Raw genomic sequence first — 22,456 nt, 5'->3', positions numbered from 1 at the left:
AAAGGCTTTTAGGGAAAAAAAGTTCATTGTTTTCAGCAACAGAATGCCAACAGATGGTGCCTTGCCCACACGGGGTCCTACATTTCAAACTTATATTTGATGATGATATGATACTCGATGGCCCTGGTTCCCTGTGAGATTTTCTCACTGGTTTACAATAAAAAGGCCACAGTGAACGCAAGCGATTCGAAAACATTCCATATTAAATATACATGAACATGATCAGCCATTATTTCCAATTTCAACATCTATAACAATGTCTTTTAAATTTAATGTTATTTATTTTTGTCCCAACAAATTGTTTCCTTCAATCAGGACCCGATAGTTGCAGTTAGCGTGTTGCTTTGCTGCCCTCTAGCGGTATCGCGTCGAAACAGGCATACTGTTGAAAATTGACTTTTTAAGAATGTTTCATGAATAGTTGCACACTTATGCCCCTAAGGGAGAATTAACATAACCATGTTTAATTTGATTACGAATGACTGGTTGTGCGATATAATAGTGTCCCCAAAAAATCAAAGAGGCAGGAGAAGTTCTTATCATTCCGTGTTTACTTTTGTTTAAAAGATGCCCGCTAGGTTTACAATCAAGTGAGATAAAAAAAAATGGTGCTGGTGGCTGACTGTGGGGACATTTTTTTCAGGCGGACATATACACACATTCATGTGCAGACGCAAATACACACATTCAGACGTGTAGTTTCATTTACAGAATGCACAAATACAAGCGTTGGGTGATTACTTGTGCGCCAGAGGTTTAACCGCAGCTTCTTATGATTATTCCCTAATGCTAAGTGACCACATCAAAACAATCACTTGGCTTCGGATTATGGTAATAGATGACACACGTCTATGTTTACTGAAGTAAAGCACGCAAATTTGACACTTATGGGCATGAAATGGTCTTAATGGGAGGCTGTAACATTAGCTTTATTTCAGAAAGAATCAAATGTACAGTGGCTAACGTGTACTAAATTTAGCCGCTATCCTCCACGATGATAAAAAATTATTTGTAATGTAGCATCTCACACTAATTACAACCGGTGTTGGGCTTTGCAAAAAATGATAAAGGCAGCGATTTTTGCAAATAAAAGCAAAAGAAATGTAAGTACATTGCATATTTGTTGCTGTAAAAATGCTTTAAAGGCAAACGACGAAACATTCTAATTTGTAATCAGTTATTTAAATTTGAGCCGCCTCGTGGCTGGATGGTCACCCTCCGCACGGGGGTCTGGTCAGCCCCGCGGTTGGCCACCAGCTCCTGGAGCTGCAGGGCCCCCCCTCCGATGAAGCAGAAGGCTGGACACACCGGCCCCGAGCAATCCACGTGACCCTCCCACAGGGGGCGCAGTGAGTGAGCGTCGTAGAAGGCCACGCGGCCCTTCTCAAAGTCCAGAGACACGCCCAGGCGGGGGGGCAGCGGATAGGTCAAGCCCGCTGGGGGTGATGGGCCGTTGCCATTGGGATCTGCGCGTTGACCGTTGTGGTGGTGGGTAGGCTGGGGCAAGTAGAGCTTTCCCATGCCCATCGTGAGGAAACAGAAGGGAGGTGCAGAGTCCATGCCGTCCTCCGCCCCGCTGTCATGACCGCTGTCCGGATCGTACCTACCGGGTTGAGTCGATAGCGGTCATGCTTACCAAACATTATTACAGTTGTTTAGAGCAGACATGGCCAGAGTACGGCCCAGGGTCCGAATGCCGCCCGTGGTCAATTTTCATCTAGCCTTTGTCCTAAAATTAATAACGTCTGGCTGTGGGCCAGAATGAATACATTGGGCAGTAGTGCTGTTAGCAACTGAATGGCTCGCTTAAATGTATTCCAATTAATTGCTCTTATATATAAAGAATATCCGCCAAGGTTGCCCCCCGCCCTACAATTTTACAAATAGTTTTGACACCCCTGGTTTAGAGGATTAGCCATGAAACCTTTACTGATCGAAAACCTATTAACTCATTCACTCGTTATCCGACAAGCTGGTACTCACCGAGGACTAGCCATGTCTTCTGGTAGATGAAACCACTCCTGCAACTTTGACTCCAGACCAACACCAACCTGAGACAGTTGAGGATTTGATTTGTTATCCAATGTAAACATCTTACGTGTAATGGAACCAGAGTACGCGGGAAAAACCCACACAGGTGTCCCCTAACGTCCTGTCCCATGAGCGTTTTTCCACGCCCGTTGTCTCATACCTTGACAAGGTAAGAGCCAGGCTCCACCGAGCATGCCCAGTAGTGTCTCCCTTGCGTGATCGCCACATCTCCCACTAAGAGATCTGACGTCAGGTGACAGGAAGTCAGTGCGTGGTCGGCGGCCTGCAGCAAGGAGAGGCCAGGGACGCTGCGGGCCGCTCTTTGCTCCTTGCTGACCACCAGTCGGTCAGCATGAAGACCCCAGCGAGAGTCCAGGTAGAAGTTCAGCACTGGAATGGAGACAATGACACGAAGTCAGGAGCTAGAGGGCGACGGAAGGCAAAGAAAGTGACAAAAGGAAGAATTAGGAGTGGCACAGAAGTAGACTTAGGGTTTATTGTATTGCTACAGTGGTACCTTGACCTTCATGTTTGTTTTGGTAAAGTTGTAAACCCTGTTTCTGAATTGGAAGTCAGCCATTTTGGTTCAGAGCAGCTATCTGGCCATCAATGTCTGACGTTAACTTTGAGGCTTACTTTAGCTTTGTGGAATCAAGACAAAATTTGTTGGATGTGTAAGTCATGATAGGCCATACAAACACATCTCAAGAATTTATGCCTGTAATTAAACAGGCAAATATTTTGGTTTGTCATTTTGGACACATTCTATCCCTTGACCAACAGGGATCTCGTCCACATGGGCCCCCAATTAGAACGGAGTCTTCTCGACTCCAATTTCAAGGTACAACTGTAGATTCAGTGGAAGGATGACAACCACTCTGGGAGCAGAAAAGTGTGTATATATATATATATATATATATATATATATATATATATATATATATATATATATATATATATATATATATATATATATATATATATATATCTTTTTCCAATATAATTGACAGACTACGGGAAAACTAAGAGGAAAAACAGACAGACTGGTTAAAAAAACCAGACTGATCACGATCTGATCTGATTGTCAAGCCTCTCATCTTAATCTGCGAACCTCATTACAGCGGTGCTGCTTTGCGTTAGGGTGCAAAAGATGGGGGAAGGGGTAAATGGTATATGCGTGGAAAAAGAGCGCAAGAGAGGAGAATCGTCATGAATTCGGGGTCCTGAGCTATGAATTCTTACATTCCGCAGGCGGTGTGTAGGTGGGTTGTCGGCATGGGAGGAACGTTGAAGAGCATGACAAGCTGTGAAATGGAAATAACACGTGAGAGAGACAGAGAAAAATGAAGTGACTCGTGGATGGAAAAGGAAGATGGTGATTAACTGAAAATAGAAAGAATGAATTACAAACTCATCTCGGTCTGCAAAAAAACAGGATGGAAAAGCCACATTTTGTTTTTTAACGCTAGAATAAGCTATTATGCCATAATATATAAGCATAGCGGTTACGGTCTCATTGTCGCCCTCACCTGGCGCTGGAGGGGTGTGCAGGTACACCTCCTCGCTGTATTCGCCGTAGCCCGCCTTGTTGCATCCCCTCACCCGCAGTACGTACACACTGTCCATTTCCAGTCTGTCGATGACGGCACTCGTTCCGCTCACCTCGTCCAGTCGCTGCCAACCCCAACGGGCGGCCGCCAGACCGGCCCTAGTGCCCCCCCGGCACGCGCCGCCCGGCACCACCCCCCTTCGCCGGTACTCCACCGAGTAGTGCCATGCGGGCGCCGAATCCGGGGACACGCGCCAGCTCAGGTAGAGCTGATCATAAGCCAGGGAGTGCTGGGTGTCCAGGACTGGGGCCAAAGGAGCTGCAACAAATAAAGCAAAACAATATCAAAAAAAAGCTTGATGAAAACCAAATGTTTATTTAAAGGATGAATTTGTCCTCACCTCGGATGAAATTTAGCTCTGTAAGCAGTTTGAGTTCTTTGGAGACATCCAGTTGGAAATGTCTGAAGGACGGATCAGCAGCCAGAGCAAAATGCTGAAGGTTCTCAATCGCTTTGCTGAACCTAGAACAGACATTGGCCTAATCGTCACACAAGACTAAAATGGCAAGGTTCCTGGTCTATCTTTTTGAAAATGGCCCCTTGAGATGTTTTGGTGGGTCCATTCCTCATCAGATATGACCACCAAATTTCATGTCACTCAATGTACTGATTTTTATTATTAGTTTTTGAAATGGAACACTTAATGTGTCCTATTACTTACCTCCCACTTTATATTTCGAGTTTATGGCCCAAGAGTCCAAAAACCAAAGGCAGAACAATAGTCATTTTGTTTCTTTTCCAAAACGCTTTCAAGGCGCACCTGTTATGCGTCTGGCGAGCAGCCTGCACAAAACAGGGCTGGTCTGTCTCCTTCAGCAACTCCTGAGTGAAGGCCACGAGGCCCGCGTGTTCCATCAAGCTCCGCCGCTCCGCCACTTGAGCGGCCAGCGCCTCGCCGCGCTTGTGCCGGGCCGCCTCCAGCGCCTGGGTGAGCGAAGCGTGGCGCTCGGCCAATGCCGCCGTCAGGTCCCTGATGCTCTGGGCCAGCTGCTCACGAGCAGACACGCTGTTCACCTGCAGGAGTTAGCGCAATTTGTCATGCGCTACCTTTTCAGCACACGGCAACCACTCGAATGTACATGATCAATTAGTGCATTCTTCCGGGAGGGTGTCGTGGTGGGAGGGTAATGGTACATGCGGGCCAGCCATTATTGACTTGAAGACAGGCGCTACGGGCTGGATGAAAATTGACCACGGGCCGCATTTTGCCCCCGGGCTGCACGTTGGACACGTCTGCCTTACACAATAGCTTTAGTATCTTATTCATTCATGTTGAACATGGTTTGCTGTGTGCTTTGTTAATCACCTCAGTCTGAGTGATGGCACTCTCCAGCTGTGTAATCTGAGCCAGGACCGTGTCCTGGTTGGACAGAATATAGTTCACCTCCTTTGTAATCTTCTCCTATATCCCCCAGACAGGGGAGAGAAGAAACAAAAACATCAGCACAATCACCAAATGAGAGAATGGTGTCATTTTGGAGATTCCATTTTTTTTTATACGTTGAAAATAAAAGTGAATATGCAGATCGGTGTACTTTGAGGGCTTGGTAAGCTTGGGCCACGGGCAGCATCTTGTGTCCCGTGTGCAAGCGGCGCAATTTGCACAGAGAACAAAGCAGCCGCTGACAAGACCGGCAGTAAAACTGCAGTTTCTCTTGGTCGTGCTCTGCGCAAGTCAAAACCTGCGGCGGGAGATGGAGTTCAGAAATGCATAATGCCAGACAACTGGCAAGACGACGGCGTGTGGCATTTTGCCTTCGGTCTAAAGTTGAGCGTAGGCAGGATGTGCTCGTGTTGCGCCCGCGGCGTGCCCCAAGGGTGGTAGAGCTTAAAGCACTCGTTGCAGAAGTTGGACCTGCAGTCACCGCAGCCCTTTGTGGCTTCCAGGACTTGCGGGGGCTTGCAGAACTGGCACATAATGGCCACGCTGCCCAGACTGACCGTGTGCCGGTACCTGCCAAAGAAGGGGGCAGGCGACAGTTTCCATTGAGCTTCACATTCACATGGGCACCAAGCGAGCCACCATGACCATGATCATTATGGATCGGTTATCTATACTGCAGGGAAAATAGGAATTCTGTCCAGTTCTTAGTTGGTGCATTGCGGACCAACCTCTCCACGATTCGTTCTAGGGTCAGGTTCCGCAAGCAGTCCGTGAGGCCTTTTTCGCCAAGCTCCACATCACGGCCGCAGGGCACGCAGGGGAACATCATCGACGGGGATGGCCCCTCTTTGCGTCGTCGCCCCGGATACCCTGGCGAACGGGGCATGGATGGCGACGGTGGATGGGGGCCTCGAAAAATGCAGAGATGGAAGATATAGACAGACGGTTAACAAAGATGCTATCGAAGAAGCGCTGTTCTGCCTTTCTGCCCGACCCACTCGTACCTAATTTTGTAAAATAGAACTATAGTTTTCAATTTGTGAAACGGACTCTGAATTACAATATTTAAAAATTCATGAGCTAAAATGTATCTTCAGTGTAAAGTTTAGTGAGTTTGTTACAATAACTTTTGTTCTTACTTGCCCGGAGCACCCGGTCAATGGGCCGCTGTTCAGCTTTGGGCGTCGGCCGACGCAGCTGTCGTGGGGAACGCATGTTGGGCGTGGAGGCCGGGGAATTGGGCTCTGCGGGGAGGTCCGGCGGCGGGTACCCGCTGGCCACCAGAACTTCACAGGCGCACATGAGGCACACACTGTGGAGGCATGGCAGCACCACGGGTTGCTTGACGATGTCCTTGCACACGGGGCAGTGCAGTTCTTGCTCCAGGCTCTTCATGTTGGACTGAAGGAAGCAAAGCGCTTGACATTGAACATTTGACGTTGGTTGACACGAGGAGAGTGAGGGTCTGTGGGAATGACTTTTCAATTTTAAGAGAGCATAATGGAGATTGTTTAATGTAAATTTCTCCACTGTGAGACTAATAATCTAATCTCATGTAGTTTAATAAAGCAGCATTTTTTTCGGACACTTTTATTACGTTCGACCTGTGATGTACCAGCACGAGGAGAACGAGTAGAAAAGACCACTGCAACGTGGGTCATCATTGTTAAAAATGTATAAAGGGCAGATATGAATTATTCAGAATAATACCGTGCCTTCCTTTTAGAGCATCCATCTTAATATAGACTTTCACCTACAGTTGATGGACATACTGATTTTTCCAAGCGCATATATCCTATTGAAAATGTTTCTTCTCCCAAACACAAATCCCCCTTATTTATATAAAATTACTGCAACACCGTAAAATTGATACTTTACACTGCACGGATCCAACATCTGATATCAATGAAGAGGCTCAAATTCTTCCCTTGCATGATTGATCCTGAAATTAATATTTGCGATACAAATAATGCATCCTTGTTCATCGATTGACTATGCTACAAACACAGTAGATTGTGGTACCACTAGAGGGCAGGAGTTACAATTAACCTGTATGACAGTTAAAAAAAATATATGCATATATATTATTGGGTGATAATATGTGGCACAGCTCTATCACATTTGTACTGTATAAAATGTATTCAAGGACAAGTAAATGATGGAAAGGGTTAAGCAAGACCAGGAGAAGGCCTCACTTTACACAAAACCTCAACGTGAGGTGACCTCATAAGTTATCATGGCCCGACATTCGGTAATGCTCACGGCACCAGTCCATGTTGCACGGTTGGCACATTTTTATACCAATAAACCGGCACATTGGATGTACAACTAAATATAGATTCTTATGGCGACCTAGTATCAACATACAGGCTTCGATCAGTGATAAAACCAACACGCATCATCATTAGCTCATTTTTCCGTGCACTATTGTCTCCAATGTCACCCCCCTACTCCGTTTTCCTCTCCTGCTCGAATTCCATCAATTCCAAAAGCTTGTCGCGTCATAACCAAAAGTAGCTACTGCGGTTGCTTCTGCTTTAGCGAGTCATTACCTTCACCTGCAGGAACCTTGGCGCCATGACACTTTCCAACACGCATGCACGTTCGACGCAATAGCTTCACCGAGGGGAGGGGGCAAAAAGGGGGAAGGGGCGAGCTAATCCTTATTTTTATAAATATATATAGTAATATAAATGCGTAAAGCACCCAGTCTGTCTATGTGTAACCAAATTGAGAGTATGATATAAAAAAAAAACCTTGCTGCTGCATCCACCGCACTGGTGGATGCAGCACCTCGGCTCTGTCATCTCCATGGCAACGGGCATCCCTTGGAGACAGCACATTCTCGAGCTGCAGCTCGCAGCCATTTTGCTTTTAAAATGTCTCTCATCTGGTGGAGGATCTTTGAACATAATTAAAATGAAAACCTGTATTTTTTTATAAATGGGGGGAAAAGAGACATAATCTCTCGATTAGGCATATGCCCTTGTGCTGTCATCACCATTGGAATTTCGAATCAAATATATACCCATCGTTATTTCCTTTTCCAATTTAGATGCCAGTTGAATGCACTGAACATGCCCTTTGCTCAGAAATAGACACCAAAATGGCGTACAGGTGCTTAAAATAGCATACAAATCGACTCGTTTTTTTGTTGTTTTTTTTACAAACACACACACACAAACAGATACATCATTAACGTCTATATTTACTCACACTCATGCGGACTAGAGCATCCATAGTCGACGTGGCTGCCTTCAAATCCATCACGTCCATGTTTTAGCAGCTTGTTGACAACATCTGCACGTCAAGCTGTCTGTCAGCTGCCATTACTCCCACGCGCGCACACACACACACTCATAAAAGCGACAATTGTACCTTCCAGACACTATTTGCTCCAAATATGCTACACATTCCCCCTTGAATAGAATGCGGGCGGGGCGTTCGGGTTGGACGTAAAGCAGCTTCCACAATAAGCCCCGCCCACTCAATGTAAGAATCTTTTTGTATGATGGATTTTTGTTCAAACCAACTACTAAACTAATTAATTTTAGAATTACCAATATCATTCAAAATGTATATACAGTATATATTGGTGAATGTTTTTTTAATGTGCAAATTGCTCTTTGTTCGTTTGTTTATTCGCCACCAAGCGGCGCCAAATCCCGCAATTTCCTCTCTCAGGCACTGGATCAGTGATTCATAACACTTTTTTTGTGTAAACCATTTTCACTGGTTTACACCAAATATAAACAACTTTTTACGCTGCGTGATGTCAGCACGAACTTCTATATATTCTTCGGACAATTTGCTAACTCCGTGAATCGATTTCCAAGCCAAATGTCCCCATGCACTGAATCACTCGGGTTGCGCTATTTTGAGTCCGATGCGAGTCATCAACAACCTACCACTCCCTCTGACCTGCAGTGCAAAGTTTATTCACGCCCCAAACAACCGGACCGCGGTGCTTGTCTCTTCCTGGATTCTCTCGCTTTTGTCACACACGCAGCGCGGCAGGGCGGAGCCTGCCTATAAAAGCCAGTGCTACACTTTCTACCAACTTCTGAGCACTGCATACTCGCCATAAGCTGACTCCTCATCTCTCTTCTCACGGTAGGACTTGTATTGCATGCATTTATAAATTCAAGTTGGGTGGAAATAAATCATAAATCAACCTCAGTTTGTCAAATAGAAGTACAGCTTTTTTTATTGACTGTAGCAGGACTCAGCATGGTACAAAATTAACCAGTACTAAAGTGTAGCCGACCAAAGATATTTTAATGCATGAAAGTCTTTTTTTCTTCTTCCCTCAAGTCAGTGTTTCAACACATAGGATCAAACTTTTTTTTCCACTCAGAACGACTGTGGAGTTGCAGACAGTTTAGTCATCTGTGGGCAGGCCTTTTATGCTTAACCCTTCAATGGGACACAGCCCATGAATCTTCATTGCATGTGTCACCACATTACAAAATGGAAAATTACCATTTTGAAAACGAATTGACTGAATCATAACATTTCGCTTCAGTGCATCTCCAACCTGAGTAAAGCAAGCATGCCTTCAGAACTGGAGACGGCCATGGAGTCCCTCATCGTAGTATTCCACCGCTACGCTTCACGGGACGGCAAGTATGGCACTCTCAGCCGGCGGGAGCTCCGGGAGCTGATGGAGAACGAGCTGTCCAACTTTTTAAGGGTATGCTGTGAATGCATTTTTCATTGTATACTACTGTTACAAAATGTTACAAAAATCAAAGCTTACAAGTATTGGAAATTGTTCTGTAAAAGGGGAAATGCCGCCCTTCAGTTGAGTATTTGCATTCTCAGTCCCAGCAGGACCCGGCTGCCGTGGACAGGATCATGAAGGACCTGGACACCAACAAGGACGGCCAGGTGGACTTTGAAGAGTTTGTGTCCCTGGTGGTGGGATTGTCCATTGCATGCGAGCGATGCTATCAGTTGCGCATGAAGACTGGGACCAAGAAATGAACAAAGAGACAGTTTCCGGAAGAGAACATCATTCCGCATAGCATTTCATTGTTTTGTTCTGTTTTTTGGTGTGTCCATTGAAATTTCTTAAAGGATTTCCAACCCATCCTTCGAGTTGTTGTTTTTAATATGTGAGACCACAGCGCACATTTCAGTCAATCGCCACACAATATCATTGCAATATGTTTGCAATGGAAGTGGGAAGAATTGAACTACTACAAGTTTAGATGTTATATCATTGCAATATGTTTGCAATGGAAGTGGGAAGAATTGAACTACTACAAGTTTAGATGTTATCCAAGTGGGTTAAGAAGAATCATTTTGATGCTGATGTTGCAATACTGTCGTGTAAGCTATGGCCAGCCATTTTTGTTTGTTCGATGCTGCCGTATCGGTTCTCTGATTTACAACGCTATGATGCATTCCAACATTGAACGCGATGTCCATGTTTGGAGATCACAATGGAGATAAAACTGCAAGTTTTTTTTCTATACTTTCTAGACTTGTGTAGCGATAACTGTGGTGCTAGCGATCATGCAATTTGCGATAGCACAAGAATGATCGTTAGTCCCACTCTTGGGTGCGATGGACTAACTCCCACCTTAGTTCAAATGTCACCGGAGCCAAAGTACACAGGAGCCACTCCCTCGTTGTTGATAACAGCTTCTCACTAGGCTGAGGAATGCCCGTGCATGTTGTAGGATTCTTCAGGGCTGACCGAGGTTGCTGTTTGCCATGAGGAAAGGCCGCTCGTGAGTCACTTGGTCGTTGTTTTTCCATTCAATACCTCCCTTTGTGCCTCATGTCTGCTGAATGTTGCGTAACACATCAGGGAGGAAGGGCAAACTTCTAACAATCAAATCTAGTTCCCTAAAAACCACTCATTAAATCTTTGATTCAATGATTGACAAGAATTTGCTACATTGAGCCCTGAAAAATTTGCTCGGGAGCTGCATGCATGCGCCTACTTTTCCAGTTGCCATGGTTGCAATGCAAAGAGCCATGTTCCTTTCATCACTTTGCTGCTGTGAAATGTAAATTTCTCCACTGTGAGACTAATAAAGGCATATCCAATCCAATGTTGCTGAGTGACAATTGCAAGCTTTTTTTTTTTCTTTTGAGTGTAGTTTTATATTTTGATCACGAGATGATAGCAACATATTATCGATTTGCTGATAATGACCCCCCCCCCCTTCCAAAACACTCAACCTCTGCTAAGTGTACTTTGTGGCAATGCATTGCAGGAGACGATCATTTTTGTGGAATTGATCAATCAAAAGCATTGTGAAGCATCTGGGATGCACTAATTGTCTGTAACCAGCAGAGGGTACTGTGGATTCAATCTATTTGCCATCAAATTATTTTCTGCCTTCGAATTCGTGGATATTAATATTGAATAAGTATGTCTGTTAATATTCTACACATGTGTATTGATGCTACAATCCGCAAGCAAAAAATGAAGCAGAATGATGTTCATTGTGTGTGCCGGTGGAGCAATGGGGCTTGATTTTAGCACGAAAAAAGTATAAGGTACACCCACAGATCAACATACCAAAATGCTGGAGAAATTCTTTTTTGTACAAAGGAGGAGGGAATTCTCTGTCTGCTGCAAATAGAATGACAGCTAATCTGCAATTCTTTTGCTCTGTGTAGAATTTAGCCAACTTCAAAAAGAGGCCAAAAGAATTCTTGAAGCAATTTATCGCTACTCCTATTTATTTTACAGTCAAATGAAAGTCAAAGTCAGCTTTATTGTCAAATATGCGAACATGACATACAGCACAGATGAAATTACTGTCCTCTTGGACCCTGCATGCAAGGCACTTATAATGACTTTAACAAACATAAACATGAAACGCCAATTTGCCGGGAGAGGGAAGCCGCTGCGTGTTCACGCGCCGCCATCTTGGGGAAAACAAATATGACAACACAAAGACACAGAGTCATTCTTTCTACGTAAACGTAAAACAAAGACACTTAACGGGGTATAATTAATCAAATCACATGACTTTTCTTTACCCAAGTCAGCTATCTTATTATTCATGCGGGCTAAGGAAACTAACATTAACATTGCAGTACTTAAACCTCTTGAAGAACGTATAGTATATTTGAACATAAATGGAAACAGCCCATACAGACGGCACATATATTAACACAGCATTTACTGTCTGTAAAACAACCAACATGGCATCTTTTTTCTTCTGTTTTATTTTCAAATATGTGTTGTTTGTCACATAAGTCTGGACACTTTGAACTCGCGACACTGCTTTCTCACTGGTTAACATCAGATGGTTTCAGAATTTTTTTTTTTAACCGGCGTATCTAATTCTGGCATTTCCCTCAATTTGTCAGTACAGTTCTGTACTGTGGAGCAAGAAAAAAACAAAAACACCTCTTTATGCTCTTCCAGGAAAATTTATATTTGTCAAAAATAGTTACTTTGTATGTTTAGAAACGCTCAATAAAGATGAATGTACTTAGTGCTTGTCACAATCCCCTACTTTTTTTTAACATCTGCGCCTGTGGCGTCACCGGTGCGCACCGCATCTTTAAGTCTTTCAATTCCTTGGTCTCCTTGATGTGCGTCTCACCCTGACGCATATCACACGCTTGAAAATGGTATAAAAGCAGCTGTCGTGGGTCAGAGAGTATCAGACTCATCTCGGACTCGCAGACTCAGAGACTTGCATAGGCACGCCCGGCTCATGCCGGGCGTCGGACGGACTCCACGATCAAGCTCTGCGCGTCACCTGCCTGGGGAGATCTGACAACGAACCTACTTACAAATAAAGAGAAGTATCAAACTCTTTACGCCCATTCGGGGCTTTACAGATATTTGTCTTTATTGTGCGGGGTTATTGTTGTTGACTTTTGTAGAACGGATATCCGATGAAGTCGCATAGTTGAGGCATGACACGCGTGGCGACGCACCCCAGTGAGGTCACGTTGCGTGGCCGTGTCTCGTGACGATCTCGATGGGCGGGTCGTCAACAACGGTTGTTTGTGTGTGTGTGTGTGTGTGTGTGTGTGTGTGTGTGTGTGTGTGTGTGTGTGTGTGTGTGTATGTGTGTACGTGTGTGTGTGTGTGTACGTGTGTATGTGTGTGTGTGTGTGTGTGTGTGTGTGTGTGTGTGTGTGTGTGTGTGTGTGTGTGTGTGTGTGTGTGTGTGTGTGTGTGTGTGTGTGTGTGTGTGTGTGTGTGTGTGTGTGTGTGTGTGTGTGTGTGTGTGTGTGTGTGTGTGTGTGTGTGTGTGTGTGTGTGTGTGTGTGTGTGTGCGTGCGTGCCCGCGCGGGGAGGTAGTAAACGCCGCAGCAGGGACAGACGTTGTTTTGAATTAGCTCCGCCGACAGCCAGCACCGACCGGGGCGCAGTCAGCGGGGGCCTGTGGATAAGATGGCGGATGACGGTAGCGATGAAACGCGACCGCCTCTCCCCTCGGAATCCCACCACAACGGCCCGGTGTCGGCGAGCGCTCCGGCGATGGGCTCCGCGGCCCTCAGCCCGGCCACGGCCACGTCGGGTCCGCGGATGGTGCGGATAGTCAAGTCCGAGTCGGGCTACGGCTTCAACGTACGCGGCCAGGTCAGCGAGGGCGGTCAGCTGCGGAGCATCAACGGGGAACTGTACGCTCCCCTCCAGCACGTCAGCGCCGTGCTGCCCGGCGGGGCTGCCGACCGGGCGGGCATCGCCAAAGGTGACCGGATCCTGGAGGTGTAAGTCGGCTTCGTCACCGACTGGTAGCCGTCGTCGCGAGCCTTGCCGTTTAACTTGCTTCCCCCCCATTCAGCCTGAGTTTATTTGCCACCCGTCACGGTTTTCGTTGTCGTCGACAGACAACCTTTTAAAGAAGTAAAAGGGATACCGGGGCCACATTCGACGACAATCCGTTTATATAACTCGCACTACGGGCTGTGCATGTTGATTAGCTACGACGAAGAAGCTAGCACAGGTGGCTAGCGTCCCTCTCGTCGCGAAAGCCCGAGGTTGCCCTCACCGTTTTCAACCGGACGCGACTTGGATATTTGGACTTTCTGTCGATTACCCGAAAACTTTGGCCGTTTGAACCGCAGTGGTTCGTGTGAAAAGTGGACTGTTGCGTCCCCGTCCCCCCACTGTCATCGCTGCGTTTATGTGCGCCGTCTTTTGTGGAGCATTCACATATACTCTCAATTTACCTTGTAAATGCTCCTTTTAGGCCAACCATTTGAGGTGTCGAGCCAAATAATGATCTTATAATATGTACCGCTTAACAAATCCAGTCTTCCGTTATCCTCAATATCAGATAAGTTGGACCAGAGACATCTAAAACATGCTGGATACTGGCCCTGAAGGATGGACTTGGACACTTATCACAGTACCGATGCATAAGCAGTGTCTGAAACTCATGACAAAAAGTTAGCGGACACGCGGGCAGACAACTCTGAAAAGTTGCCTGCCTGGTAATAAAGTTACCGGCCCCATTTTTAACACAATAAGACAACTAATCGCAACAAAAACAATAACATTGTTGCGAAGTATACAGGATTTTTTTTTAATTAAGAAAGTACGTACCACAAATGCTCCCTTGTTTGATTCATGGTAAATATCAGTTGCTGATAGATTTTTGCACCAGTTGTCGTTTGTCGTCATGGTCCACAATGCAATGTTTGCGTTGCGTTGTCTGCTCAAAGCCACGCGGACTCCTCTTGAAACGGCTTTCAAAACTCTCATGTACACTTTTCAGTCACGGTGTAGTCCGAAGCACGAAACAGGTGAACAAACGTTCGTTTGGCAATTTGCATGCTTGGCACCGGCAGCCAATCAGAAGCCTGTTGTGTGCTTTGGACTACACCGTGACTGAAAAGTGTACTTGAGAGTTTTGCACGTGGCTTGCAGGGGTTTGCTTGTAGCTTTTGCTTTATTGAATAAAACAAACATTTGATTTGAAATAAAGTCTCTTTTTTTCTTGAAGAAGTTGTCAGCCACCGGGGCAGAGACGTTTTGAAAGTTGTATGCCCTACGTGAAAGTTGTACGCCCTACGTAAAAGTTGTACGCCTTGGGCCGCGGGCAGACGCTATTTCAAACACTGGTATAAGACACGGTGTATAAGACGCACCTGTGTATAAGGCGCAACCCCAATGAATGTTGTGTTTTCAAACTTTCAGCCAGCTCTTGATATGAAGGTGTTTGATCTACTGCACTCAGCCTGGCTTCCAAGTCATAATGGAAAAATTGTGATGAGCCCCTCTCCCTTTTTAGTTAGTCGTTTTATTACATCTTAATTTGTGTAAAAAGGGTTGTCTCACAGATGGATTTTCAAAAATGTTTTTTCATACTTGATGGATGTGCAGGGACTCGAGAGACCCTATTTATAGGCAAGCAATTAAAAAGGCATTTTTCCAGAATATTTCCTTCAGTTTGAAAGTCATGAGACATGCCAACGTGACCCCTGAGTTCCGAAAGCCTAAAATTGCACGGAGGGAACTGAAACGAGCAGGCTCTTCATTTGCTTAGCCATCAGAAATCTTAAGTGCCCAAAAAAAACGTTTTGGGGTTGAGCCACTTGACGTCATTTGAAAAGCAGCCTGCTTTGGGATTTTGCTAAACACAAATGAATCCGTTTTGCAAGTCAGCATTTTTCTGCCAGCGTGGTTTTGGTCTCACACCGGATTTTATTTTGTCACTGTGTTGTTATAGGCGCGAATGTTTAGGGGGCTGAATTGTTTTATTGATTTATTTGGACAAAAATGGCGTGTGTTTTGTGCAGCAACGGCGTGAGCGTGGAGGGCGCCACACACAAGCAGGTTGTGGATCTGATCCGTGCCGGAGAGAAGGAGCTGGTCCTGGCCGTGCTGTCAGTTCCGCCGCAGGAGGTGGACGGGCTGGAGGGAGGCGAAGATATCCAGCCCAACTACGACTACAGCGACAAACAGGCCGTGCCCATCTCCATCCCCACGTATAAGCACGTGGAGCAGCACTCCGAGAGGTTTGTGGTGAGTACCCTTTTTTGCAGGAACATTCGTGCTCAAACATACGAGGTTCCTACCTCGGAAGTACATTAATGCTTTGCAAGAAGAAATAAGATGTTTGGTTTGTTTGCATCAATATTTGGATGACACTTTGTGGCATATTGTGTTAACAGCTGTCACTATTTTCTTCTGGCAATGTTGGCCAAGCTCAATAACGGATTCAATATATCTGTCATTCGCCGGTAATTATTATAGTTATTTAATAAATGGCAATTGAAGAACTGTTGTATAAAAGGCAAGGCGAGCCAACTTTATTGATGACCTATATTTCATTCATAGACAAGGAAACAATGTGCTTCGCATAACACAAAAGGACCAAAGAGGCCGAAAGTCGAATGTCCAATCATTTTTGGAGAGATTTCATATTTTAGGCAATGACAAAGTGCTAAGAAGATGCAGGATATGACATTGGTGTGCAATTACCTGTTGTTAGGTATACAACGTGTACATGTCGGGTCGGCAGCTGTGCTCCAAGCGCTACCGAGAGTTTGCTATCCTCAGCCAGAACCTGAAGCGCGAGTTCTCCAACTTCAACTTCCCCAAGCTGCCCGGCAAGTGGCCTTTCTCGCTGTCTGAGCAGCAGCTGGACGCCCGTCGCCGTGGACTGGAGGAATACTTGGAGAGAGGTCAGCCCGTTGTTGTTTTGAGGCCCTCGACATGTTTATTTGATTATATTCTCCCCCTCCCCCTCGCCCTTATACGTCTAGTTTGTTCTGTACGAGTGATCGGGGAGAGCGACATCATGCAAGAGTTTCTCTCAGAATCAGACGAGGTATCTGGGCTGCTATCGAGTATTTACCGAGTCCTTATTGGCGGAAATGTTCAGTGAGCATGCGACAAGCCACACTTACCTTCCCTTTCACCACGCAGAACTACAACGGCGTGACAGACGTGGAGCTACGTGTGGCGTTGCCCGACAAGACCACCATTTCCGTCAGGGTGCGCAAGAACAGCACCACGGATCAAGTTTACCAGGTCGAGGGGACCCCCCCCCCCGCCTCAAGCAGACACCCCCCTTCACCCTGAATTTCGATGTAATTAACACAAATGTGCCAAACGGCTTTTGTCATAGGCGTTGGTGGTGAAGGTGGGAATGGACACCATTATGGCCAGCTACTTTGCCTTGTTTGAGGTCATTAATCATACATTTGGTAAGAATTTAATTGCACCCCTGCATATTAGTTTTTTTTTTATTCCAATTCGATGAATATATGATGTCATTCTTGTCTTCTAGTGCGAAAGTTGGCACCCAACGAGTTCCCGCACAAGCTTTACGTGCAGAACTATACGTCGGCCGTGCCCGGCACTTGCCTGGCACTCCGTAAGTGGCTTTTCAGCTTTCAGGAAGAGGACCTGCTCCGAGACAACCCGCTGGCGCTGCACTACTGCTTTCACCAGGTAACCATTAGTCCCATAAGGCTCGAGTCTTTGAAAAAAAAAATGTCTGAATCGTTTTTTTTCCCCACCACCTCTCCTCGCCGTTGCCATGTAGGCGCTGGATGATGTGAAGAAGGGATTCATAAAAACAGAGGACAAATCCTACCAGCTGCAGAAGCTGGCAGAGCAGCGCAAGATGGCCTCGGTCAGTGCCACAGAACCATCTTTGTCCGGGCTTGGGGTAGGGAGGGTGGCGGTGCTACTATGACTGGAAGGTCACAAAGATGAACAGGAAGAGCATTTTGAATAAAACCCCCTTGGCGTGTTAGCAACTAGGCACGAAACGGTGCCTCATTTCAATTTCGCGGGCCACTATAGGACCAACGGTAAGAATAAAAAAAAAAAAGGAAAACTGATAGAGATGTAATTCTGCGGGTTTTTATGTGTGTGTGTGTGTCACCCGTCAGTACTTAAGTCAGTTGCGCACATGCGAGGGCTACAATGAGGTGGTTTTCCCCCATTGTTCCTGCGACTCCCGGCGGAAAGGCCACGTACTCACTGCCATCAGCATCCATCACTTCAAGTTGCACGCGTGCACCGAGGACGGCGCACTGGAGGTGAGCGTCCACCATTTTTTTTCCCTCCGGAAACTGTATGGGGAGCTTGTTTAGTCGCTGAACTGCTTTTGCTGAATTGGATATCCGTCGTCACAAACGATTGATTATTTGAGCGACCGAGTGCGGGCAGTGTAAAATCTCGCCGTGTCGTTCTCAGAACCAGGTGATAGCCTTCGAGTGGGGCGAGATGCAGCGCTGGGACACAGACGAGGAGGGCATGGCCTTCTGCTTCGAGTACGCCCGAGGGGAGAAGAAACCTCGCTGGGTCAAGATTTTCACTCCATATGTGAGTGGAGACCCACCGATGATGCGCTTGCATAAAAAAGAATAGCAAAACAACAAAAAAAAAAAACTGAGTTGCTTGTGTGTCGTTTGCTTTTGCGCGGCAGTTCAACTACATGCACGAGTGTTTCGAGCGGGTGTTTTGCGAGCTCAAGTGGAGGAAGCAGGTAGGGACCACTCCTTTCCTTTCCCTTTCCGAGGGGGAGCACGACTCCCAAGTTCAAATGTCTAAAAATGGCTTATCTTTGGAAAACACTTGAACAGAATACATCTTGACATGTGCCGATGTGGTCAACAATCTGGTGCGTGTGTGCGTCCTGAATTCATTGTCGCTGTCTTTTCTCTCAGGTTGAGGAAGAGGCTTCCGATAAAGACAACAAAAACTGCAGCAACAACGGTAGGCTTGCAAAGCACCAAAACACGTCTTTGCTTTTGACACCAACAAAATTGACCTCGCTTTGAAAATGGCCGAAATAATTTGTTGGGCCCGAATCTGACACCAACGACATTGGGAGATTGCGTCTGTATCTCTGGGGGTCACACCAGGCTGTCCTGGGCTTTGACCCTATGCATACCTGTCATACTTGGCTAATAGCTGCCCTTATAAATGATTACAATTCCCGGATAAAAGTTGTAGTACGTCGTACATTATTTGAAATGATAAAAAAACGCTAACACAAGCGGAAATGCAGTTTATCTCGCATGCGCACATTATGCTTTCATAATCGATCGTCCGCAGCGATAAAAAATATATACATATGATCGAGTATTACTTTTGCTCCCCTTATTAATGATTGCAATTACCGTTATTAAGCGATAATAAACCTTACAAACACAACCCGACAGCAATTATTTACTTATAGCAAGAAGAAAAACAGAGATAATAAAAACAAGGGTAATTTGTTGAAATTATTTTATTTGCTTAATACACACCACAAGCAATGATTTCAATTTTTTTTCTTGGTGCTCTCCCCACATGTGGTAAATTTAGTGTTGCTTATTATATGCAGCAGTGCAGGATGTAGCAGACTTCATAGCAACTTTTACGTCCTTTTTACACGGAACGCAGAACGAAAACTGAGGGCCTTTTGTCGACGATCTTATCCATTGGAGACTCTCCCATTCTTTTTGGTGGCGACCCGATCTTGAGAGTTTTTCTCTTCTTACTTGGCGGTTCTCCCATGCTTACTTCTACGTTATAATTAGTTGATTCCTTGATTGCAACACAAATGCAATGACTTCAAATACGGAAATGGCAATACAAAATCAAACGAAAACAATGTGACGCGCGTGCGCATGTCATGCTTCATTGACAAAGACTCTAACTGCAGAATTTTTTTATCGTATAAAAGTTATGTGGCGTACACAATTCAAATTAATAAAAAAAAAACGTATATAATACGGGGAAAACGTATACGTTGACAGGTATGCCTATGGCGCCGGGTGACCTGTTCTCTCGTCCGCGGCTGTGTTGCAGAGTTTCTGTCGCCCTTGGAGACGCAGCAGAAGGGATGGCGCCACCTAGGCGGGGAGATTGCCACGTCTTAAAAAAAAAAAACAACACCTGCAAACCCGTCCCACATTCCACTCGCATCGTCACACCCACCCAGAGAGGGCGCCCAACCATCACAGTAAGACTTAGGGGGGGGGCGGGCGGAGGGAGGCAGGAAAGCCGCACCCCCTCCAAAAGCTTAAAATGGGATCCAGTTTTTTTTTTCACACACTAAGCCGGCGACACTTAGCAAGACGGGCGATGAAGGGAATTCAACTTTGATTTCTTTTCCCGGATCTCCGTACCGAGTCTCTGTGAGACGATAACGTCCCGTCTCGATTCGGTGGGCGATGGACAGAAGCGCGTTCTGAAAATGGCGGACTTGGCCTCCAGTGAGCCCAATGCGATTGACTGACAGAGCGGGAAAAGCAAAAGAGGGAGGGAAGCGGACAAAACGAGAAGAATATCGGTTTTTGTTTTTGTTTTTGCTGGACCGAAAGATGCAAAATCCGATGCCAGACATGAACAACCGGCTTTTCTATTCGTTGGGTCTGGTTTTTTGTTGTTGTTGTTGTTGTTGTTGTTTTATCCCCAAAACAACAGGTGAAACAACTTGCAACCGTGTGTACATTTAACAAGCTGTTTTTGCTGATCAAATATCAATTAATATGAGCTATCCTTTTTGATTTATTGATGAAAACGTGAATCGTATGTAAAGCCGTTAGAGCGTTTATTCGTTGTCCTCCATCATCGATGTCCTCGGTAAGATAATTCAGCGTACTAATTAATACACCAACACCAGTGTTTTTATTATTATTTTTGTGTGTGTGTGTGTGTTTTTGTTTACTTTTTCACGGCACTTGAACATGACTCGTAAACTGCTGTGCTGCACTACTAGGTTATCCAAGCGGCGAATCGCTAACTCCGGATAGCTCCTCGTTTGCCTCCAGCTGGTGCTCTACTGCTCTGCTCCGTTGAAAATGGCTGGTTTGTCCGCTGGGAATTTGTGTAAACTTACACATTCTTTATGCGTGTTACCGCAATTGACTGCCACACAACGATTCACCATTGCGTTATTTATGTAGTTTTCCTTCTAATTTCACCATCAATACGGTGTTTTCTGACGAAACAGAGTTACTTCCGGGTTGAGTGAACTGCTGGAGCGTGTGGCTGCTGCTGCTCACCCGCAGAAAAAATATCCTGTGAGTGTCCTTGAGAGTTTTGGAAGGCGCTTATACATGAAATGTATTATTATTATTACTAACACGAGCAGGCTCACTTTAGTCCGTGGGCCTACGTCATGCACTAGTAGCTAATCAGGATCTACTAGTAATTGTTACCGTTGCTAACTCGGAAGCCAAAAATGGCACCATCTTTGCTAATTCGACACAGTTGGTTGACGGGTGAGCTGAATTGTGTCATCGGGGGTCTTCTGCGTTTGTTGGTTTTCAGTCAAATGATTGTGGAGGTGGCGGGGGTCCTTGCCCAATCCTGCAGTTTTCTGAATGGACAATAGGGGACAGCAGATGCCAAGTGCTGAAATCGTAAACGGGGAGAATGTGATGCCAGTACATCTTGTGCCCACTGGACTACAGTAATTGTGGTTATTGCACCCCCACGGGCTAAATGTCGTATTACACCCCCCCCCCCCTCGTGGAATGGATGAAGACCACTCAAGGGGTGGCGGTGTCCATTTTCAGTTTCTCTTGTTCTGATGGTTGGCAAGGTTGCGCCGTGTCAGTATTGTTCGGCGTTGAGTTGTTTTGCTTCCTCTGGACGTGAGAGCCTGTGAAATGGCACCCTGGTTTTGCCTGTTATTTATAAAACAAAATTCCCTTTCCACTTCCTGTCAGCTCACGGAATGGTGAATATGCCGTTCACTTTAGCCCATAAACCAGCCAAGGTTATACTTTGTTCCCTTGAATCTTTGTTAAACATCAGCGTTTACGGATGCCGCATCTGCCATGACTTGATAAGCTTGTCACATTGTGTTTTTTTTTCTCCAGAAGGGGCAAATGGGATGCATTTATTTGAGCACGAGTAGAGGAAATACACTAATTTAGAAGATGGATGACCCATTTTCTCACATCCGCCCCCTTTTTTTTTCAATCTCGAAACCCGGGAAGCTCACTCATCCCCGTCGGCTCCCCCTGTCGTCCGCTTCCTCTTCAGGTTTGCTCTGCTATCATTAGTCTGGGATGCGGTTGCCACGGCAGCACCTCCGCACGGCTGTTCTTTTTTTTTTTTTTTTTTTTTTTTTTTTTTTTTTCTCGGCTGGCAAATGGGCTCATTCGGCTTGTCATGGAGTCCAGGCCTGGAATGTCACCTTGCTTGAGGCGACAAGGATGTTCCGGGTCCCACTAGAAGTGAAATGGAAGCCAACGCAAAAGGAGTCGAGACTATCCTAAAATGGATCCCATCTGTGTCGCCATTCGATTAAATCTGGACAGTTAGTGGTGCTGTGGGGAAATTGTGGCAAGCCCATCTGCATCAGTGCTTAGGCGGGAGTGGGGGTGTTATGTTCCTAAAAATACATGGGTGGACATTAGCATTTTTGGGTGTGCATAGTTTGGTTAAAAAAAACGATTTTCCCTTGTGATCCAAGGCCTAAAAATCTCCAATTTTGGATTGAAAAACGATTTGGTCAACAACTGAGATGTTTGAAAA

At 45.7% G+C, this 22,456-nt stretch overlaps 3 protein-coding genes across 5 annotated transcripts; 2 read left to right on the top strand and 1 right to left on the bottom strand.

Annotated features, from left to right (window-relative positions):
• Nucleotides 1–40: 40 nt before the first annotated feature.
• trim46b (tripartite motif containing 46b) lies at nt 41–8,960 on the bottom strand. Of its 2 annotated transcripts, none has more exons than XM_088986921.1 (12): nt 7,578–7,961; nt 6,165–6,426; nt 5,754–5,934; nt 5,397–5,595; nt 5,177–5,323; nt 4,948–5,043; nt 4,402–4,655; nt 3,982–4,103; nt 3,561–3,899; nt 2,192–2,421; nt 1,984–2,051; nt 41–1,603 (listed from the first exon to the last, which is right to left on the bottom strand). In XM_088986921.1, the coding sequence occupies exons 1-12, from the start codon at nt 7,602–7,604 to the stop codon at nt 1,174–1,176; spliced, it is 2,355 nt and encodes a 784-aa protein (XP_088843047.1). In that variant the 5' UTR covers nt 7,605–7,961; the 3' UTR covers nt 41–1,173. The 2 variants fall into 2 exon arrangements, with proteins under 2 accessions (XP_088843047.1, XP_088843045.1); XM_088986919.1 differs by lacking the exon at nt 7,578–7,961 and adding an exon at nt 8,242–8,960 and having other exon boundaries at nt 42–1,603.
• Nucleotides 8,961–8,992: 32 nt separating this feature from the next.
• Nucleotides 8,993–10,117, top strand: s100a10a (S100 calcium binding protein A10a). Its single transcript, XM_088986925.1, has 3 exons — nt 8,993–9,138; nt 9,551–9,718; nt 9,850–10,117. Exons 2-3 carry the CDS (start codon nt 9,578–9,580, stop codon nt 10,009–10,011), a joined length of 303 nt encoding a protein of 100 aa, XP_088843051.1. The 5' UTR covers nt 8,993–9,138; nt 9,551–9,577; the 3' UTR covers nt 10,012–10,117.
• A 3,026-nt stretch (nt 10,118–13,143) lies between these two features.
• snx27a (sorting nexin 27a) lies at nt 13,144–20,605 on the top strand. Of its 2 annotated transcripts, none has more exons than XM_088986923.1 (13): nt 13,144–13,725; nt 15,760–15,978; nt 16,523–16,647; nt 16,729–16,793; nt 16,892–16,996; nt 17,094–17,172; nt 17,256–17,419; nt 17,514–17,603; nt 17,866–18,015; nt 18,173–18,301; nt 18,405–18,464; nt 18,646–18,694; nt 19,775–20,605. In XM_088986923.1, the coding sequence occupies exons 1-13, from the start codon at nt 13,406–13,408 to the stop codon at nt 19,843–19,845; spliced, it is 1,626 nt and encodes a 541-aa protein (XP_088843049.1). In that variant the 5' UTR covers nt 13,144–13,405; the 3' UTR covers nt 19,846–20,605. The 2 variants fall into 2 exon arrangements, with proteins under 2 accessions (XP_088843049.1, XP_088843048.1); XM_088986922.1 differs by having other exon boundaries at nt 13,150–13,725; nt 15,760–15,985; nt 16,455–16,647.
• The last annotated feature ends 1,851 nt before the right edge of the window (nt 20,606–22,456 follow it).

Source organism: Hippocampus bargibanti, linkage group LG20 (genome assembly GCF_051943395.1).
Source record: "Hippocampus bargibanti isolate YZ-2025 linkage group LG20, ASM5194339v1, whole genome shotgun sequence".
In the NCBI taxonomy this organism is placed as follows: Eukaryota; Metazoa; Chordata; class Actinopteri; order Syngnathiformes; family Syngnathidae; genus Hippocampus; species Hippocampus bargibanti.
This window is presented reverse-complemented; position numbering and strand designations above follow the sequence as displayed.

Bases quoted from the DNA above. Each gene is read 5' to 3' on its own strand.
- s100a10a (XM_088986925.1), top strand. From the start codon at position 9,578: ATGCCTTCAGAACTGGAGACGGCCATGGAGTCCCTCATCGTAGTATTC. The intron at 9,719-9,849 runs GTATGCTGTGAA...TTGCATTCTCAG, and splicing joins AGCTGTCCAACTTTTTAAGG to TCCCAGCAGGACCCGGCTGC.
- trim46b (XM_088986919.1), bottom strand. From the start codon at position 8,301: ATGGACGTGATGGATTTGAAGGCAGCCACGTCGACTATGGATGCTCTA. The intron at 4,104-4,401 runs GTGCGCCTTGAA...TGTCTGTTCTAG, and splicing joins GCTCGCCAGACGCATAACAG to GTTCAGCAAAGCGATTGAGA. The intron at 3,900-3,981 runs GTGAGGACAAAT...TATTTGTTGCAG, and splicing joins AGAGCTAAATTTCATCCGAG to CTCCTTTGGCCCCAGTCCTG.
- snx27a (XM_088986922.1), top strand. From the start codon at position 13,406: ATGGCGGATGACGGTAGCGATGAAACGCGACCGCCTCTCCCCTCGGAA. The intron at 17,420-17,513 runs GTAACCATTAGT...GTTGCCATGTAG, and splicing joins TGCACTACTGCTTTCACCAG to GCGCTGGATGATGTGAAGAA. The intron at 18,465-18,645 runs GTAGGGACCACT...CTTTTCTCTCAG, and splicing joins AGCTCAAGTGGAGGAAGCAG to GTTGAGGAAGAGGCTTCCGA.